This window comes from Ascaphus truei, chromosome 18 (genome assembly GCF_040206685.1).
Source record: "Ascaphus truei isolate aAscTru1 chromosome 18, aAscTru1.hap1, whole genome shotgun sequence".
NCBI lineage: Eukaryota > Metazoa > Chordata > Amphibia > Anura > Ascaphidae > Ascaphus > Ascaphus truei.
Window position 1 is genome coordinate 726,988 of NC_134500.1, and position 22,240 is coordinate 749,227.

Genomic DNA, 22,240 nt, shown 5'->3' on the forward strand with positions numbered 1-22,240 from the left:
TAACATAGGTGCATGTGAGTATGTAGATGTACAGAGAGAGTAACATAGGTGCATGTGAGTATAGAAATGTACAGAGAGAGTAACATAGGTGCATGTGAGTATGAAGATGTACAGAGAGAGTAACATAGGTGCATGTGAGTATGAAGATGTACAGAGAGAGTAACATAGGTGCATGTGAGTATGAAGATGTACAGAGAGAGTAACATAGGTGCATGTGAGTATGAAGATGTACAGAGAGAGTAACATAGGTGCATGTGAGTAGAGAGATATACAGAGAGAGGAACATAGGTGCAGGTGAGTATAGAGATGTACAGAAAGTGTAACATAGGTGCATGTGAGTATGAAGATGTACAGAGAGAGTAACATAGGTGCATGTGAGTATAAAGATATACAGAGAGAGTAACATAGGTGCATGTGAGTATAAAGATGTACAGAGAGTGTAACATAGGTGCATGTGAGTATAAAGATATACAGAGAGAGTAACATAGGTGCATGCGAGTATGAAGATGTACAGAGAGAGTAACATAGGTGCATGTGAGTATGAAGATGTACAGAGAGAGTAACATAGGTGCATGTGAGTATGAAGATGTACAGAGAGAGTAACATAGGTGCATGTGAGTATGAAGATGTACAGAGAGAGTAACATAGGTGCATGTGAGTATGAAGATGTACAGAGAGAGTAACATAGGTGCATGTGAGTAGAGAGATGTACAGAGTGTGTAACATAGGTGCATGTGAGTATAAAGATATACAGAGAGAGTAACATAGGTGCAGGTGAGTATAGAGATGTACAGAAAGAGTAACAATGTCTGGGAACGTACTGGCCTCTAGGGAGGGTCCTTCCACTGTGATGAAGCCCCCCTTGACCCCATACTGAATTGTCCATTGTTTCTGTCCCCACATTGTTACTCTCGCCAACAAATAAGCTATTCTTAATTTCTTGCTTGGAACCGTCATCATCCGGAAAAGTTCCTCCACTGGAAGAAAGAACATGTATAATGAGAATAAGACTAAAAATGCCAGACATTTAACAAATAGTTGAACATGTAAATAAGAATACCTGGCAAGGGTAAGGCCAATTCCATTATCCGCAAATCTGCAGGGAAAGATATAGATAGATTAATACACACATTGTGACCACAGTTACTACAAGAATAGCCCTTTCTGAATCCTAAATAAATGCATAAATGGAGTAATTAATTTGATTAAAGCCGCAGGGAAACGTCTGTGTTAAAAAAGGATTGCAAGCTAAACTGGTCAGCCCTGTGTACCAAAGTGCATGCTACAGTATAACCCCGATATTTACTTCCCTTTTACCCCCTATAACCTCACTTCTTCTGGTTACGAAAACAAATGAAAGCTTCAATTCCACTGAGTAAAAAAATATTGGCGGTTTCAACCAATTGAAAACATTGAAAACACAGGTATGCAACATTATTTTTCTGATTAATGTATGTTTAAAAGCTTCTCAGGCTGAGTCCCTTTCTAAAACCACAGCAGCCAGCACCATGTAATATACAAAACCACCTTAATATATACATCAGAGATTTTCAACCAGGGTTCCTAGAAACCCTTGGGTTCCCCGGGCATCCCTCATGGGTTCCCTGCCATTTTCAGGTCAATTGAAAATTGTACGATATACAGAATAATTTACAATGCATTGGATCTCAGACACGCTATTAGAGAGGGTTGGGGTTTCTTACAATGCATTGGATCTCAGACACGCTATAAGAGAGGGTTGGGGTTCCTTACAATGCATTGGATCTCAGACACGCCATTAGAGAGGGTTGGGGTTCCTTACAATGCATTGGATCTCAGACGCGCTATAAGAGAGGGTTGGGGTTCCTCACAATTTCACATAGGGTTCCTTAACTAAAAAAAGGTTGGAAACCACTGATATACATGCACATGATGTTTTCATTATGTGTAATGGGGCGGAGAGGAAAAACTCTTAACAGTTTCAAACTCGTCACTGGCCCCTCTGGTAGTTAAGTGGGTAAAATATAACAAAGTACAGGACAGTAGTGGGGGGAGGGGGAGATGGGGGGGGGGCTGAAAAAGTTTATGTTTTTACAACTTTTGGCCTGTCATATTCTTCCCTTTATTAAAAAGCACCATCTGCCAATGGTTATTCAAACAGATTACCTGAAATACGTTCACATTAAACAAGAAGCTTCACATCGGAGGCTGTAAAAGAAGCTGCACTTACTGGCAGTTATCCAGCCAGACATCTCCCCCACGCAGCCAGGCTCCATGGTCCTGGTTCTTATAGGCAATAAAATGCTGGATTATTGCTGGTGCTCTTGGCTTGAAAGGATCCGCATCTTGGTGTGGGCCGTACCTGGGATACAAGGACAAACATGAAAAACAGGTGTAAGACCAAGAAAAATCTAGCAATTGTAGTATGTGTATTTTAATATTCAATGTTATTTTTTCTACATTCCATTTTATTATTTTATTGTTAATCAGGAAACCAGCGACTTCATTTTTCCTTATAATGATCACATCATGTAGATACTGTACTGTATGTATATTGTGGCGCAATGGGTCCATTTCACTTTCTGGCATTGCAAGTATCAAATCCACGCCTGTTCATAACATAAGGCAGCAGTGATGCCGGAAATGTGTTTGACACACAATACTAAAATCACAAAAAGAACTTCACTTGGGTGTTTGGGTAACTACGTTTATCTTGGTATGTTTCCCCATTCTCAATGACACTGCACTACACAAGCATAGAAAGAAATGAAGGGTTAATGTATAACATCTGCTAGGGTCAGCATAGCTTATACAGCTCAGGAATCCTTGCAAGGATGGTATGTTGGATAACTACAGAAGCAGCGACCGTTATTAAAACATTTCACGCTTTGTATCCTTTGTACCGTCGAGAAACTGAAGTGGGCTATCGTGAGTTGTTGTCTTAAAAATCTAATTGCAATTCAACCTGTCTTTTATTGCTGTACAGACGGAGCCAGGTAGCAATGATTGTAATCAGGCGGGGTCACTAGGTTTTCAGCGACGGTCGGCCAGCTATTCCAATCGTATTGGCAAGCCGGGGTGTATTGTGCGTACAAGCTGGGGTGTCACTCATGTCATCTGCATTATAGTTGACAGTTGACTGCTGAAACTGGTAGTCAGACGGTGCGAGGCATTGTTGACAGGTGGGGTTAGGTAGCAAGGATTGTAATCAGCCAGGTTCACTAGGTTTTCAGTGACGTCAGTGACGATCGGCCCGTTATTGCAATCGTATTGGCAAGCCGAGGTTGGTACATTGCAGGGATGGGAAATATGAATTTTAAATGGATTAAACCAGACCTTTCTCCTTTTGAAGTTGCCATCAGCAAACATACCGGCAAAACCTGGGAGCACTACCAATAACCCCTGCTAATTCCCTCAGGAGGGGCAGTGTGAAAAAAACAATCCTCATTAGTTAAAGTTTGCCTTCTCAAATGCTTCCACCCATGATTGTTAGGTGAAAATTTGAAAAAAATCGTAGTTCTCAATGATGTGATGATATATCTCTGCTAAAGTCGCCTTCTTATCTGTTCCAGCATTAATTGCAGAAAATATTAGATATGCGTAACTGACGTTCGGTTTTGAATCAAGACTTGTCATGATGTTGAGTGTACAGGTTTGGTCTATTCAGCAATTGTGCGGGCATAGCATTTGAGAATAATGTACCCAACATTGTGTTTAGATTCTTCAATTATGAAAACGTCTAAATTTGATAACGTCTTCAGCGACCAAGGACATTTTACAATGGATCACTGTGGTGGACTCTCTTTTTATCTGGTTTTTAAACACCTGCAAATTGACACATACAGTACAGTAACTGTGCTATGCACTTAATAGTGCGAAGGGGATTCATTTTGCCACCTGGCGGATACGCGAAGAACTGCACCCAAACAAATCAGAATCCAGGTAATTCAAAGAAATCAACAACGCTAAAAACAGGTGTGATTGGCCGCGTTAACACTAGCGTTCGCCGAGAATGACATGTGAATCACGCGTGGAATACAGCAGACTTTACGGAAATGGCTCAGAGAAATGTTCGAATAACGGCCGCTGCTTCTGTATATATGAGTGTATGTGTGTATATATGTATATGTGTATAGTCACTAAATATAAATAAATATTGAGTTAGTCACAAAATTCATTGAAAAAGGCTACAATAAGGATTCTGTTATAAAGATCTTCAATGAAGTTAAAAGTATTGATAGAAAAACCCTTTTAAATCAATCCAAGAATAGGATCCGTTCAAGTAATTGTATGGATAGTACTAGTGATAAGGGACAGAATCAGGAGACTTGTCCCAGGTTTATCATAAAATACAATCAGTCTGCTTCAAAAATTAAAGGTGTGTTGAGTAAACACTGGAACATTCTAAAAAGTGATCCCATTTTGGGACCTATTTTACCTCCCAATATACCGGTTACCGACAAATGGGCCAGGAATATCAAGAATATCTTGGCCCCTAGCCGGTTAAGACATGTTGTGAGTGAATGTTCCAATGTTTCCACCCAACCTTGTGGTAACTTTTCATGTGGACGCAGACGCTGTCTCACATGTAAACATCTAGTTACCGGCAATGTCTTTTGCTCTTTTTCCAATCAAAGAATATGAGATGAAGGGTAGAATAAATTGCCTTTCAACCTTTGTAATTTACCTTATATCATGTTCCTGTGGTCCCCAATATGTGGGAAGAACCATCCGTACTATGATCACTAGGTTCTTGGAACACAGGAGAAATGTTATAAATGGTAACTTAGACCATAGTTTCTCAAAACATTTTTCACATGTCCACAATAAAGATCCCGCATCTATGACTATTAGGGGGTTGGAGTGTGTCCCGGTGTCCCTTTTGGGGGGAGATAGATTCAGGAGGTTACACCTTCTGGAGATCTTCTGGATCTACACATTAGATACATTGTCCCCCAAAGGTTTCAATGAACATATAGACACCAGCACACTCATGTAACCCTTAGTCCTTCTCGGGTTCTAGAGCGCTCTGTTGGCCCATCATCCACATACTTTTTAAATCAATAATCATTTTTTAATGTTTTACATTTCTAAAATTATAAAATTAACAAATACGTTTTTAACTGATGTTTTATGTAACCAAATTTTTTTTATTATAGAAAATGTTTTATTATATGTATTTTAAATTGTTTTATAAATAACATTATCATGTATTTTGTCTGGACTACATCTTAACGACAATTATCCAATAGCTACAAAGATACTTTGGTATCAGTAGTTCTAAACCAGATCCATTTACAATGATTAGAAAATGTACAAACATATATTTTACTTATTCCATTAAATACATTGTTTTAGTTTATTGCATGTTTTAATATATATTTTTTAATACTTTAGAAATATCGAGCTTATGATGTCTAATTATATATAGGTGACTTGTTTTTTGTATTTCTATAACTTTTCCCACAGCAGACACTGTCACTGATTGCTGGAGTATGTGTGCAGCCAATTAAATAATTAAATATCAGGCTATTTAAGAGCACACTAATGCAGTCACATTATCCCCTGACGAAGTCGCAGTTATCGCGATGAAACGCGTAGGGCTAAGGTCAATGACTCATAAGTATACAGACTTATGAACTTTGCCTTTATATCATCTTTAATGTTGATATGAATTACCAACTAATCCCCCTGTGGTGAATCTGCCGCCCGTGTGAGGCTCACTGAGAGCTTGGCTACCGAAAGCCACTATCGCGAGACTTGGACTGGAGAAGGAGCACAGTGCGGACGCGCACTCCCGACGTCCTCGCGCGGAAGTATACTGGTGTGTCTACACGTGGTTTTGGCGTACCAGACGGGACATCACATTGACGTAGGAGTGGGGCGAAGTTCACGAAATTATATTGAGTTCCTTGCTTATATTCTTTTTAAACATTGTGAGTGGTCGTGATCTATGTATTTTGGCATTTATTAAAATTGTTTGGCAATATTACGCTATGGGAGCTGCGCTGCGTTCTTTTTGTTTTATAGTTTGCAGAGGAAAGAGGTGGTTCCGGAAGGCTGGCAGCGGCGTTCCTGTAGCACCTATCTTGGCAATTTCTTTTTTCTCTTTTGTCTGTTTGTGCTATATGTTTGTTAGTCACCTATAGATTATCATTCCCTACATTATTGCTTTGCTGCAGTGGAAAGACAGTAGGCTGGGGATAATGGTGAAAGGCAGTATGCTGGGGATAATGGTGAAAGGCAGTATGCTGGGGATAATGGTGAAAGGCAGTATGCTGGGGATAATGGTGAAAGGCAGTATGCTGGGGATAATGGTGAAAGGCAGTATGCTGGGGATAATGGTGAAAGGCAGTATGCTGGGGATAATGGTGAAAGGCAGTATGCTGGGGATAATGGTGAAAGGCAGTATGCTGGGGATAATGGTGAAAGGCAGTATGCTGGGGATAATGGTGAAAGGCAGTATGCTGGGGATAATGGTGAAAGGCAGTATGCTGGGGATAATGGTGAAGGGCAGTATGCTGGGGATAATGGTGAAAGGCAGTATGCTGGGGATAATGGTGAAAGGCAGTATGCTGGGGATAATGGTGAAAGGCAGTATGCTGGGGATAATGGTGAAGGGCAGTATGCTGGGGATAATGGTGAAAGGCAGTATGCTGGGGATAATGGTGAAAGGCAGTATGCTGGGGATAATGGTGAAAGGCAGTATGCTGGGGATAATGGTGCAAGGCAGTATGCTGGGGATAATGGTGAAAGGCAGTATGCTGGGGATAATGGTGAAAGGCAGGGTTGCAGACCTGCCTAAGGCATGTGGACGTGCTCACAAGGGATCTTTTTATTTGAGATAGAGAGAGAGAAGAGAGATAGAGAGAAGAGAGCGAGAGAGATAGAGAGAGAGAGAGAGAGAGCGAGAGAGAGAGAGAGCGAGAGAGAGAGAGAGCGAGAGAGAGAGCGAGAGAGATAGAGAGAGATAGATAGAGAGCGAGAGAGATAGAGAGATAGAGAGAGGTAGAGAGAGCGAGATAGATAGATAGAGAGAGAGAGAAAGATAGAGATAGAGAGAGGTAGAGAGATAGAGACATGTAAAATATCATTATTAATTTTGTTATATTACGACAGTAACATGTACGAAGGAAATAATGTGCAGTTTAGTTGATTACACCTTTATCTTATCGAGCATTTAATAATGCTTGTACAAACAACAAACTGGATCAGCACTCGAAAGTAAATCAAAGAAAATGAAGGACTTACGTTTTGCTTTTGGTTTCACCAAGCAGACACAGGGAGAGGAAAAGCCTGATGAAGGGGACAGGGCCTTGAAACGTTACTCTGTTCTGCACATACAATAAGTGCGTGTCTGCAAACTTCCCCTCTCCCTGTGTCTGCAAACTTCCCCTCTCCCTGTGTCTGCAAACTTCCCCTCTCCCTGTGTCTGCAAACTTCCCCTCTCCCTGTGTCTGCAAACTTCCCTCTCCCTGTGTCTGCAAACTTCCCCTCTCCCTGTGTCTGCAAACTTCCCCTCTCCCTGTGTCTGCAAACTTCCCCTCTCCCTGTGTCTGCAAACTTCCCCTCTCCCTGTGTCTGCAAACTTCCCCTCTCCCTGTGTCTGCAAACTTCCCCTCTCCCTGTGTCTGCAAACTTCCCCTCTCCCTGTGTCTGCAAACTTCCCCTCTCCCTGTGTCTGCAAACTTCCCCTCTCCCTGTGTCTGCAAACTTCCCCTCTCCCTGTGTCTGCAAACTTCCCCTCTCCCTGTGTCTGCAAACTTCCCCTCTCCCTGTGTCTGCAAACTTCCCTCTCCCTGTGTCTGCAAACTTCCCCTCTCCCTGTGTCTGCAAACTTCCCCTCTCCCTGTGTCTGCAAACTTCCCCTCTCCCTGTGTCTGCAAACTTCCCCTCTCCCTGTGTCTGCAAACTTCCCCTCTCCCTGTGTCTGCAAACTTCCCCTCTCCCTGTGTCTGCAAACTTCCCCTCTCCCTGTGTCTGCAAACTTCCCCTCTCCCTGTGTCTGCAAACTTCCCCTCTCTCTGTGTCTGCAAACTTCCCCTCTCCCTGTGTCTGCAAACTTCCCTCTCCCTGTGTCTGCAAACTTCCCCTCTCCCTGTGTCTGCAAACTTCCCCTCTCCCTGTGTCTGCAAACTTCCCTCTCCCTGTGTCTGCAAACTTCCCCTCTCCCTGTGTCTGCAAACTTCCCCTCTCCCTGTGTCTGCAAACTTCCCTCTCCCTGTGCCTGCAAACTTCCCTCTCCCTGTGTCTGCAAACTTCCCTCTCCCTGTGTCTGCAAACTTCCCCTCTCCCTGTGTCTGCAAACTTCCCCTCTCCCTGTGTCTGCAAACTTCCCTCTCCCTGTGTCTGCAAACTTCCCCTCTCCCTGTGTCTGCAAACTTCCCCTCTCCCTGTGTCTGCAAACTTCCCTCTCCCTGTGTCTGCAAACTTCCCCTCTCCCTGTGTCTGCAAACTTCCCTCTCCCTGTGTCTGCAAACTTCCCCTCTCCCTGTGTCTGCAAACTTCCCCTCTCCCTGTGTCTGCAAACTTCCCCTCTCTCTGTGTCTGCAAACTTCCCCTCTCCCTGTGTCTGCAAACTTCCCCTCTCCCTGTGTCTGCAAACTTCCCCTCTCCCTGTGTCTGCAAACTTCCCCTCTCTCTGTGTCTGCAAACTTCCCCTCTCCCTGTGTCTGCAAACTTCCCTCTCCCTGTGTCTGCAAACTTCCCCTCTCCCTGTGTCTGCAAACTTCCCCTCTCCCTGTGTCTGCAAACTTCCCCTCTCCCTGTGTCTGCAAACTTCCCCTCTCCCTGTGTCTGCAAACTTTCCCTCTCCCTGTGTCTGCAAACTTCCCCTCTCCCTGTGTCTGCAAACTTCCCCTCTCCCTGTGTCTGCTGCTTTTTCTGTATTGCTGCTTTTTTGATACATTAAAGAAGAAACATGGTGAGACCAAAAGCAAAACATAAGTCCTTCATTTGTATTATTTTCGAGTGCTGATCCAGTTTGGTTGTTGCACAGTTGTATGAATCGGTGTGGATACCGGATCATAGCACCTCTCGCTGAATTGTGTGTGACACAGGGTGAGTGCTAGTGCATTCCCATTTTTATTTTTTTTAATGCTTGTGAAATACAGTTTGTCTGCAATTACCTTGCTCCAACCAGGGTCAGGATCGGCCTCTTATCCTTATCATTGGCTTCTGTCGTTTTAACTCCATTGTCAATGATCATACCAGCCTGGGCAGACAAATGGGACATTACATCTTATACACAATGGCTGGATGCAAACCCACACTGACCTCAAACCAGAAAACAAAGAATGGAAATATGGATCAGACTGGAAGTTACTTGTATACCACCCGTAAGTGCATGTGGCCCATGACATAATATACATATTGCTATCGCCTTACCTATTCTCACGCCTTTCTACAGTTTAGCACCATTTAGGAAATGTGGGCCTGTAACAGGGAATTAACCCTGTCTCAATAAGGCTTCACTAGAACGCCTCTGTGGTCTGAGGGATCCAGCAGGAAGCTGGTTAATTGCAGCTAAAACAATTAACCAGTCTCCACCTGGTTAATCAGACCAGTGTAAAAGCCTCCTGCTGGGAACTAATCAGGAGACTCTTGAGCACACAGGATGACTCAATGAACACCTCACCCCATTGAGGGGCAGGATGACACTGTCTCTCAATGAACACCAATCTAGACCCTGACCTTAAAGGCCACCTGCTTTGAGGTAACTCTTGAGACTTTGGGGTGATAGGCTGGAAGAGGGGCTGTTCCTCCCCGCCTTGCAGACAGGGACTGGGAAGTGAGTTAGCCCTTACACAGGGACACGCTGTTTGTTTATTGTTGTATGATGTGCGTTGTTTAAAGGGACAGGCTAAATAAAGCCATGTTTTAAATTCCCCAGAACTATCTCCCTGTGTGTACGTCTGCACATGTCTCTTGCCGTGCCTATGTGCATTTCTGGACCCTTTGAAAATTAAGGGATTCAATATTAAAAGGTAAACCTTCTGGTGGGCCTTATTATTTGATTTTGTTTATCTAGATCATAGGCATGGGGCCATGCAACTTTTTGTAAGGATGGACTGTGTGTGTGTGTGTGTGTGTGTATGTGTGTATATATATATATATATATATATATATATATATATATATATATATATATATATATATATATATATATATATATATATAAGGAGGAAAAAAAAAGATAAATATATATAGATAAATAAACATTTACAGCCCTAAGATTGGTGTACGTATTTGCTGCATTTCATTGCCTGGGAGTCTCTGCCTTGTGTTGCTTTACACTCACCCTGTAGTTTGAATGTGCTCGGTTGTTGTGGAATTTTCCCAGGGGTGTGTGCTCAGAATGCCCTGGAGAATACAATCCCTGAGAGGGTCCAGTGGGCACATGGTGAAAGATAAACCAAAAGCCAGTTTCCTGCAACAAAAAAAAAAGAAAAGAAAAAAAGGTAGATGCAATGACACTTCTCCAGACACCCGATTCCTATATTTCACATCCACACAACAAGCTGAGAGAGGCTGAGTCTTTTCATCCACTAGTCCTGAAACTCTCTTGAAATGTCTTATTGCTCCTCCTACATTCTGTACAATGTACTATACCTGTTGCCATATTAATAAACCACATTAAAGCCTTCCACTGAGGTTCTCCAGCAGTGTATGGTTAACACAAGGAATGTCTGGGATTATGATGCATGGACTTTTTGATGCTTTTATGTAGTTTAGGGCTATACTGGGTTTTCACATCTCTTTGATGGCCATAAAACAGAGCTACTATGGCCAAAAGCTCAGATGAGAATTGTGAAGGCTATGGAGGCTCTAATTGTTTAACATTGGTGTACATCTGCGTTGTGCCAAAGGCGGACATCCTGATGGGGCTCCCCAAGAGCTGCTCCCTTCTGCACAGGTCCAGCGTGCTAAGGGTTAACATTTGCTTGTACTTTGTGGAACGTCAACCCCACCCACTGGAATGTTAATGAGCCAAGAGGACACAAGGAACTTTTTGTTCACAGCTGCATTGAAAATCAACCACCCCAGTGTACATCTGCGTTGCCCCAAAGGCGGACAGGACAGCCTTTGGCACAGCCAAAGGACTGCCAAATGTTTGAGCTGTTTGCTACCATTCGCTGCTGTTTCATGATGTTAATGCTGCTCTATTTCAAATCGGAAAATCACAAGCCCTTTATCCCCTGCACCCAATTTTCCAACTCTATCTGTCCATGAAATGTCTGTGAATTTACTGTATAACCCTGTTCTTTTAAAGTAACCATGTATTTTTATAACTCTGTGCCCAGGACATACTTGAAAATTAGAGGTAACTCTCACTGTATTACTTCCTGGTGACACATTTTTATAAATAAATAAATAAACATGCTTCAGTGAACCATTCTTAATAGGACACTGAGCTGGATTCAAAGTGTAAGGTATTAGATAAACTATTCCAGATGGATATTTCATTAATGGCGGCCTTGAAGCTGTAGGCTATAAGAGTGGTTCTCCTGTTCTCTATTGTATGGCTGAACTAGACCAATATCTTTCATTGTGAGATTCCTTGATGTGTAACTTACTTCCGAGCCAGCAGCCGAGCAGTTGATGAGGTTATTGTTAGGGTTGGCCATCCAGAAGGTGGAAACAGCACTATATATAAATCAGAAAGGATATTAAACAGAAATGTTAGACATGTTGGGTAGTGTGCAGTAGAGGAGATGGGATAAACTAGTTACAAACCCTCCACACCACATCTCACATTAGCCATGCCATACCCCACATACTAGAATCGCTGGATACATGCTATAGCCATAATACCCAATATTAACATGCCTTTTATATAATGTCACAACAATCTGAAATGTTGTGCTCAACCTGTGCATCTAGTACAATGAATAGACTTGCCTCAGTCACTCAGCACTATCTATTTCCGTCTCTCTGGCCTGTCTTGGTGCTGTCTCTGGAATTCCCCCTATTCACTGTACTGTTTGGCATTGACTTGCTGAAATACTGGTTACATTACAGCTGACAAAGCAGTTAGACTTAAATATGTTCTGGATATCACACAGAAGTAATGAAAATAGGAGGCAAATTGAGGAGAAAAAAATCGTACTAATAGATGGAACTGATTTCTTACCAACCAATGAATGGAAATACAGGTTATCAAAGCATCAATTATTTATATGAATATGTAGAATACTATGAATACTGTAATTATACTAGATATAATGATTATATATATATATATATATATATATATATATATATATATATATATATATATATATATATATATATATATATATATATATATATATATATATATATATATATATATATATATATTAGCAATACTTAGTACATTTTCGGATTGTTTAGTGTAGCTATTGTTTAGTTACCAAGCTCACGGGATTGATCCAGGTGCTAAACTCCTGCAATCTGGGACTACTTATTGTCTCAAATACATTAATTGTGCCACCATTATACTGCAGAAATAGAAGCAAAGTACAGCTCAAGTCCGTTATAACGCGATCCGTTACAAAGCGAATCCTCTTATAACGCGATGCAAGTGTGGCTCCCAATTTTCTTATTTATGAATACTTAACACAATTATTGGTATCTTAAATACTTCATTGTACAATGCATACAATTGTACATTATTTCTAACGCGATCCGCTTATAATGCGATGTGATTCTTTGGACCCCAAGCACAGCGTTATAAGGGGGCTGAGCTGTACATTGTGCCTGTTTGGTGTCCATATCATTCTTGGGAATGGATCTTGACAAGGGAACAGTGTAATGTACTAATGTAACAAATATATGTTATTATACTGTGTATACTGTGTATACTGTGTATACTGTGTATAGTTACATACTTGCTTCCCTGGCACTTACTTGCAGTCCTGCCTGGGTTTGGCTGCATAACCTGGATAGGAGCCTTCAGTAATAGTTTTGCACATTTTGTTATCTCTGTCAGATGGAAGCAGAGTTCCTGCTTTGATGAGAAGTCCAAGACAGTGATCGAAAGTATTACGCTCCTCCGGACCATCTTCAGTGAAGAAGCAGTGACCCAGAGTGTCATAACCCACAACGTCCTTTATCTGCACAAGAAGCATCATTCCTTTAGCAACAACAAGAAAACTGACGTCCTTATCTCAAGGTTCCTTACATTATCCTGTTCCTGAAAGTATTTCAGAACAGGGATTGAATGTTCACACAATGTTTTAGTACATACAATACCTCATCCCCTTAATGTTCCCAAATCTATTACTTCTATCCAGGAAACTCTCCTTACAAAGAAAAGAATCACTTCTATCTACAGATAAGGCTGCGCTTATAGTGCCAGCGATGCAACGTCGCGGCAAAACAAATGTATTACCGCCATCGCGTGCGCTTATAGTAAGCGCGATGCGACGGGAGCAACGCAAATTTCTGAAGGTGGTCAAATTTGATTTTTCAGAGGCTGTCACCACATGTGACAGCCTTTGAACCAATCAAAGACCTGGACGCTCGCGACGTCGGCGGAAAGCGAATTACAACTTTCGCTAGCGGTGACGGGTGACGTCATCAGTCGCGCACACTATAAGCGCGGCCTAACATCCAGATAACATACAGATACCACAAAGTTGACACCTCAATCCCTTCTCTGCCAGAAAAGGGGTTAAAGATGTGTGTGTGAGTGTGAGTGTGAGTGTGAGTGTGAATAAATACAGTATATATAAATACTTATCGGTTCTTTTCTCACAAGTGAGGGTCATTTAGTTAAAAAAAAAAAAAAAACCCTTTGGCCAAAGCATTTGTAATCTTGCAGATCTCGTCTAAGTGTCCGTTCTTTCTGCAAGTCTTTGACGTAGTCTGCAAGATTACAAATGCATTGGCCAAAGGGTTTAACTAAGTGACCCTCACTTATGAGAAAAGAACAGATACGTATTTAATGATATGATTTGTCATGTTGGATGTAGCATTGGGGTCCCCTGTCTTTTGTGTATATATTATGTGAAGATAATCACAATTTTCTTTATAGGCTAATTGTATGGGGTATGGTTAATTTAACAGAGGTTACATTGAGATCCCAATGACAAGGATGCAGTGATCCCCACATGAATAACACAATTGAAAAAAAAGTCATAATACCCATGTAACAAAACTATTGGCTATACTAAAGGGTTAACCCACTCATTGCCTAAGGGCCAAGCAGGTCATTACACACCAATCCACTGCTGGCCTCATCTAATAAAATGGGAAAAGGGGAAAATGCTCGTCAGCATTTGGGGTTTCATTAGAACAAGCCTCAAAAAGGTTATATTAACATGTTATAATATGGGACAAAAGGGGAAAACCTCTTTGACAAAGCGCCTCCACGGCGGGAAATGCGTCAAAGTTTTTTATCATGTGTGTTTGTCCATTTGGCTTATATGCCCAATAAATAGTTATTGTTTTGCCTCCAGCCCTTTGCAGTGCTCTACTTTCTATTTTTCTCCATTTTTTTCTCCGTGTTATAATAAGGGACTAGTGTCTGTTCTACGGGGGCAGGGTGGGCAACAGGATAAACTTCAAGGATGGCATGTGTGGCCCTTAAGCCCTCAAAGGGGACGCACATTTCCTCTTTCCCTGGGCACAGGCAATTGTAGGAAGTTCTCTCCACCTCCTCTGTGCAGCTGCTTAATGGCAGATGAATACTTTCCCACTCCTCTTCTTACACAGGGAACTAGTGATTAGCACAGGATAGGAGCAGAGCAGCCTTTATCAGTGCAATGTCACTAAGCAGCAGAGGGAGCGGGAGAAGCTACGTCCCAATGGACTGGGGAGAGAGGGAGAGTCGGCTGCTGAGGCATGCATCCGTTGGGGGCCGCTAGTTGAGGTCTGCATGCCACCTGTTCCCCACCAATGATTCAGGGGATTAGACTGGACATCCTGCAATGAAAATGTCTAAAACAGCATCACAATTATTAAGAGTAAGGAACATGAAGGAGTTTCATACCAGCAACCCGTTGGAGCCATGGACAGTGATACAGCGAGAGAAGGCATGATGAATGGAGACCTCTTTAATGTAGGTGGGTGGGGAATACCCTCCCTTTTCATCCACATCTCCAGCTGTGTGGAAGTGTATGGGGTAATGCCCCATTATCTGCTGCCCCATGTGCTTGAGCTCCAAATCTTCAATATGAACAGCCTTGAAGCCACTTCCAACCTGCAATGGAGTCAAAGATGTGGCCAATAGTCTCCCTGCAGGTGTATATCAATATATCTGTCTCTAGGTATGATGCAGCATGTGACTGAGGATACTTCTTTGTATATTTTCTTCTGCAAGTCTGGCAGATGATAAAAACATTTAATGAGATCATTATAATCTCAATGCTATTGATCCCATGTGCACGAAGCCCAATTAAACTTAATTCCCGGGAAATAATGTAGTTTTAGGTGGGAGAGAGCTTTAGACACAAAAGTGGTAGAGAGAAGACATCCACTTCAGGGTCAAGTCAATGGGACATATGTACCAAATAACAAGTTGGGCAATTCTAGGGCAAAACCATCGCTCCAGATGTATAACAAAAAATCATATTCATTTCAATGGAATTTTGTTTCTCAAACATACATGATACAGAGTTTTGCCCCCAAATTCCACCATGTTTCCTTGATACATATGTCCCTAAGGTGCTATGAGACATGGCTTTAAATGTTGCACATGGGAGCAAAAATCCTTCACCTTGCAAAGTCTTCAAGGTTAAAAATATTCCACAACCGGTCAACATTTCTGTACCATGTGTCTTTGTTCTTACGCACTTCTGGATTCACAGGTGGAATGATCAATGTTGTGTAATTCTATTTAAGGCTATTCTAGATAAAAATTCTGCAGTAATAGTTTACAACACTGTCAGAATTAGTTTAAAAAAAAATGTAAATGTTTAGAGGTTTATCCCATGTAATTCTGCCAGTTGGCGATAGAGTTTTAAACTTCAGCGCTTTAGCAGCATTTCCCACACTTAATATGTAAGTGAATCAGTCAGAGCTGGAAAGGGCGACAGAACACAGGATGTATACCTAGCAGAGAAGGTATTTAGCACGTACCTTGATGTGACCTCCAAATGTATCAAAGTCAAAGTATTTACACACAGAGCTGTTGTAACACTTCTTCTCCATCTCTCCGTTAATCACAATATTTCTGCTGAGGAGACCAACTTCTGCCCTCATATCAACACCATCCATTTCTTCTCCAATATGAAGATACTTAGCTCTCCCTATAGAGGATGAAAAAGTTATCATTAATACAAAAAATACTTTTCACCCTGAACTTGGTAACATGATACAGTACATGATACAGTACTTGCTACCCATCTGAGAATTCCAGTGTAGATCCTATCAAAATAGGCTTTTCTAATGTTATTTTCTCAGCTTTAACTTGGCCTCTTCAAATCCCATTGATATGTGTCAATTGGAAAGCTGAAATAAAAAGGATTGGGAGTCTCCTGGCTTAAACACTGAGGCCCAAGATCAAAGCTATTCCCGCCTCTCGGGTCATTTCATTGGTTCCTAACCTTTGTCACGTTACCAGCCTTCGCCGCTGCGGAGACGTGCGCGTCCGTGACGTCACCCGCGTGAAGCGGTGCGTTTTTGGACATGCTAGATGCGCCGTCGGTGGGCGTGTCTAGGGGCATGTCAGTGATGTCACGGAGCTGGTTCGCCCTCATTGGGCGAACCGCTCACATGACCTGCCCGTCGCGCCGAGAAATCAGTTTCAACTAATTCCTCGTGCCACGCGTAACCCCTCCTGCAGTCGCCCACGCGGCCTTAAGGCGCGATCAATGCCTTAAGGCAATGTGATCGCGCCGCGCGCTCTGCGGCAGCATGGACGCAGCCTTATAAACTCTATGAAGAAATGTCTCGTCATCCCTGTAAAATGATATGTACGTTCCGGGAGAACGGCGTTCTAGGAGAACATTATTGATATTATTACGTATCACCTTGTGCTTTCTTGTGCCAGGAATTAACCCAACCGATATGCAATGGCTGGGTCCATGTCATTTTATGGGAGGTAGTAATCGAACATATATAAAGATAAAGTCACGCCTATTTATCCCTAATTACTCATGTAGAAGTAAAAATAGAAACGTTCAATGATATATTGTCAGAGCAGATAGAATTGATGTCTATCAATAGTATGATAGTATAATAGTTTTAATGTCTGTCTACAAACATGAGTCAACTGATAAAAGGAGGACGATCCCACCTCCGGGTGCTATGAGCGCGCAAAGCTTGAAATGTCCTAACAATGTCTGGGGAACAAAAATATGTTTAAACCCTTTTCCCAGAGGACTTTGCTTTACCTATTTATCTATTAGCAATTGTTTATAATGTACTGACACATTGTGCCGCGCAGCGCTGGGCTGTGAAACAACGTAACAATACGGCATACAGAAGACATGTACAAGATTCCATACACTGGCACAATAGATAAGTACATACCTGCTCCAATGAGCTTACAATCTAAAATGAAGCAGAGCAGAAATAAAGGAGCGTTGGGTGTGTTCTTCCTTAACCCCTTCTGTCCTGGAGAAATTAATTGTCATTCACACTCTGCTCAGCCTATGGATATTCCCAGGTAACCCTTTCCTGTCAGAGGGATTCTTCTCTTATTAATTTACATTCAGCCTGGCATTCTTAGCGTTAACCACTTCTCTTCCAGGGGGTTAGCAACACTAACCATATTAAATATATCTAGACAGATAGCTCCATCCTTATCTTTTAATCTGAAAACTTCCATGCTTTCTTTCAAAACTAAAGCTGTCTCACATTTTAATCTGGTCTGTAACTGTTACAAATGCCTATAACATATACAGCTCAACCCCGTTATAACGCGATCCGTTACAGCACAAATCTGCTTATAACGCGATGCCAGCGTGGCTCCCAAATGTTGTATTTATGAATACTTTACAACACGATTATTGGTGTCTTAAATACTTTATTGTGCAATGCATACAATTGTACATTATTCCTAACGTGATCCGCTTATATCGCGATGTGATTCTTTGGACCCCAAGCACAGCGTTATAAGGGGGTTGAGCTGTATTATCTTTATCTGTGCATGCAACGTCTTGTATATAATGTATAACCCTTAATGTAACTATGTATCTGTCATCATAACTCTGTGCCCAGGATATACTTGAAAACGAGAGGTAACTCTCAATGTATTACTTCCTGGTAAAACACATATATATATACATATTATATATACATATACATATATACATATATATATATATATATATATATATATATATACTTATATACACACACACACACACACACTATAATCTGCATTGCCTTAAATCAACTTCACCAATACTCTTGGAAGCAATGAAAATGACATTTTGTGTCTGTAACTGTAGTTGCGCTGAACAGAATGAAAGAATAAATGACCCACTTGTATGCTTTTAATTTAATCGTAATGCAGGTCATGCAACGCAATCCCTCCAAAGAATAGCAAACATCCAGTGCACACGGTCTATATATAACCTGTTTTTGTAGACTTGGGCTCATCCCATTATGTAAAAGTTATTTTGGAACATTTCATTCTTAAACGTTTTTTTTTTTTAAATGCCCTTTTGATGATCTGTGTAAAAAAAAAGGAATGTCTTTAATTTGGAGCCTGAAAAAACACGAGTCTATACAAACAATACCAGAAGCAAAGGGAAGAATTTCCATTTCTATTAATGCCAGAACTGAGATCGACACAGTGTCAGGGGAGAAAGCAAGAACTTTAAATTGAAACAAGGAGCGGCAGATATTTAAGTAAAGAAAAAGGGGGAGGAGGAGGGCATGAGGGACGGGAGGGGGGCAGGAGAGAGAGAGAGATGGGGGGGTACAGTATGGCTGGTACTTCCACCAACGAATGGGAATCTTAAACAGTCACACATACTCAGGAGTGTGTGTGTGTGGGGGGGGGGGGTCAGCGCAGTTCTGGGGGTACCATGTATACTGACTAAGGGTTCACTGAGACAATTGTGCCAATGGCTGAACATTTTACTCTCCAAGACCTCAAGCATTTATTTTTTACCATATTTCACCTTCAGAGTTCAAAAATATAAAATGTTACACTATCATGTTATAAAAGAAATATAGTATAGAAAACGGTTTACTTAAAATGTATTAAAACCCGACATCAGCATTTTTAGGTACACTGGAGTTCTTTACAGTTACAATATATTAGGTTTTATAACATCACAATACATTTTTTAAAGGTTTCTTAGTTCTCAGAAGGTGGAAGGCACAGTGTCCCTCTGCACCCAGACACAATATTACATATACTGCTACAGGTTCATTTCCAGTGGGATTGTATTGATGTTGAACTATTGCTTTAACCCTTTCCATGCCTTTGGGGAAGTGTAATGCAAGTAATGCAAGTGTACAGAATTCCCATCTGAACACTATAATCCCTTTCAGCGAACCCGATCAGCTGTGCCAGCTCTAACCTTCAACTGAAAAAGGCCGATGTTGTTTTCCCATAGCAGGGCCTGGGCGCCAGAGCAGATAACACCGGTCTCCCATAAAATGCTAAATAACATTTCATTTTCCACTTCAATAAGTGCCAAACCCTCCTTCTCCACTCTAATGTTTACTTAAGATTAAAGAAGTCAAGAAGCGCTAATCTTCCCATAGCCAGTAAAGAAATTCTAACACTATATTATCTTAAGTAATATAAATAAAGAGACGGTGGGGGGTTTCGGGTTAGTGGCGGGTGTGCAGGTGGTCAGGGTCAGGGTTAGGGTTAGTGGCGGGTTTGCAGGCGGTCAGGGAGTGTTTATATGAAATCAGATGTTCTCAGCAGATCTGCTGAAATGAGTCTGGTCCCTATGCAAACAGAACATGCAAATTCACTAACAAACTTCATTTATGACCATATTTAAAGACAAAGTCATGTTATAAGGTCCATTGGGGGGGGGGGGGGGGGGGGGGGCGGCTACGCATTGAGAAATTGGTCTAATGCTGATGCATTTGCGGAACATTTGTTGAATTTTTTATGTCTGTAACACAACATTTTTATTACGTTTATTTCTACTGTTGGAGAATTTGGCGCAGGTGACGGAGAAAACCAACGCAGAAAAGTAACGCAAGCCGCACATTCCTTAATACAAAGGCCTGCAGCAATATGCAAATGTACTACACACTAACTCCTTCCCTTTTCTCCATAAAAATCCCTCATCTCGTCGCAGACACACTGGTACATAGGTGGGTGCAGGGCGGGGTGCAGGGCGGGGTGCAGGGCGGGGTGCAGGGCGGGGTGAAGGGCGGGTGCAGGGCGGGGTGCAGGTGTTTACAGCATGATTTGTATTTAAATAAAGGCGCGGACCCCGCTCATGCTTGAGAGCGGTGACGTCACCAGCTCTCCAATCATGAGCGACAGGTGTCCTAGCTATTTCGCAAGCGCACCGCGTCAGCGTGGACGGGACAATTTAAATTGCCAAAACTAAACTCGGCAAGCACCGCGCGGTCTGCACGCTCAGCGGTAGCGTGGCCGCAGCCTCATAGGGAGGGGGGCCTGCTAGCGGACCAAAATGATCACCACCATCAAATAAATGTGACATTGTTTTCACAAGACCACAGGTCTTCTTCTGCCTCCTAGATATTAGGGACGCACCTAGAATATACATATATACATGTAAAGTGTATGGAAACATGGAATTACCCAGGGGGTACTTACATTATTCATCATTAATGTCCCACCCAATCACCTCGGCATGAAATGTAACATATATTTTCACCAGCTTCACACAAGCTTAGGCGAGGTGTTTAATTCAAACAACATATACAATGAAAGTGATGTATCCCAATGATATAACTACCGCTCTGTATAGACGAGGGCAACATTCTCAAAACGCCAAGTTTTCCAATCCATGAGATCCGACGTTAAGGCTTTCCCGTGTCAGATCACATGGATCCGCGCTTTCCCGTGTCAGATCACACGGATCCGCGCTTTCCCGTGTCAGATCACACGGATCCGCGCTTTCTGTGTCAGATCACACGGATCCGCGCTTTCCCGTGTCAGATCACACGGATCCGCGCTTTCCCGTGTCAGATCACATGGATCCGCGCTTTCCCGTGTCAGATCACACGGATCCGCGCTTTCCCGTGTCAGATCACACGGATCCGCGCTTTCCCGTGTCAGATCACACGGATCCGCGCTTTCTGTGTCAGATCACACGGATCCGCGCTTTCCCGTGTCAGATCACACGGATCTGCGCTTTCCCGTGTCAGATCACACGTATCGGCGCTTTCCCGTGTCAGATCACACGTATCGGCGCTTTCCCGTGTCAGATCACACGTATCAGCGCTTTCCCGTGTCAGATCACATGGATCCGCGCTTTCCCGTGTCAGATCACATGGATCCGCGCTTTCCCGTGTCAGATCACACGGATCCGCGCTTTCCCGTGTCAGATCACACGGATCCGCGCTTTTCCGTGTCAGATCACACGGATCCGCGCTTTCTGTGTCAGATCACACGGATCCGCGCTTTCCCGTGTCAGATCACACGGATCTGCGCTTTCCCGTGTCAGATCACACGTATCGACGCTTTCCCGTGTCAGATCACACGTATCGGCGCTTTCCCGTGTCAGATCACACGTATCAGCGCTTTCCCGTGTCAGATCACACGTATCGGCGCTTTCCCGTGTCAGATCACACGGATCTGCGCTTTCCCGTGTCAGATCACATGTATCGGCGCTTTCCCATGTCAGATCACATGTATCGGCGCTTTCCCGTGTCAGATCACATGTATCGGCGCTTTCCCGTGTCAGATGACACGGATCGGCGCTTTCCCATGTCAGATCACATGTATCTGCGCTTTCCCGTGTCACATCACACAGATCTACGCTTTCCCGTGTCAGATCACATGTATCGGCGCTTTCCCGTGTCAGATCACACGGATCTGCGCTTTCCCTTGTCAGATCACATGTATCGACGCTTTCCCGTGTCAGATCACATGTATCGGCGCTTTCCCGTGTCAGATCACACGGATCTGCGCTTTCCCTTGTCAGATCACATGTATCGGCGCTTTCCCGTGTCAGATCACATGTATCGGCGCTTTCCCGTGTCAGATCACACGGATCGGCAAACTCAGAGCTTTGAGAACATACCCCAAAGTCTCTTGATACATGTGTAGCCGAGCCCCCTAATACGTCTGGTGCGGGCGGGGGAGGTTGCAGGCTGGATCGGAGTGCCGGAGCTCCGTGGCGGACTCGGAGTGCGGGGGCTGCCATTTTGGCCTCAC

At 42.8% G+C, this 22,240-nt stretch overlaps 1 protein-coding gene across 2 annotated transcripts in view; it reads right to left on the reverse strand.

Annotated features, from left to right (window-relative positions):
• CEMIP (cell migration inducing hyaluronidase 1) overlaps window positions 1-22,240 on the reverse strand; it is a 150,356-nt gene that overhangs the window by 30,958 nt on the left and 97,158 nt on the right. For both annotated transcript variants that reach the window (XM_075575144.1, XM_075575143.1), the window contains exons 12-20: window positions 16,045-16,214; window positions 14,957-15,166; window positions 12,871-13,076; window positions 11,556-11,625; window positions 10,280-10,408; window positions 9,108-9,193; window positions 2,210-2,341; window positions 1,061-1,096; window positions 822-977 (exon numbers count right to left, since the gene is read on the reverse strand). In XM_075575144.1, coding sequence (XP_075431259.1) covers window positions 822-977; window positions 1,061-1,096; window positions 2,210-2,341; window positions 9,108-9,193; window positions 10,280-10,408; window positions 11,556-11,625; window positions 12,871-13,076; window positions 14,957-15,166; window positions 16,045-16,214 — 1,195 coding nt within the window. The remainder of the gene's footprint in view (window positions 1-821; window positions 978-1,060; window positions 1,097-2,209; window positions 2,342-9,107; window positions 9,194-10,279; window positions 10,409-11,555; window positions 11,626-12,870; window positions 13,077-14,956; window positions 15,167-16,044; window positions 16,215-22,240) is intronic.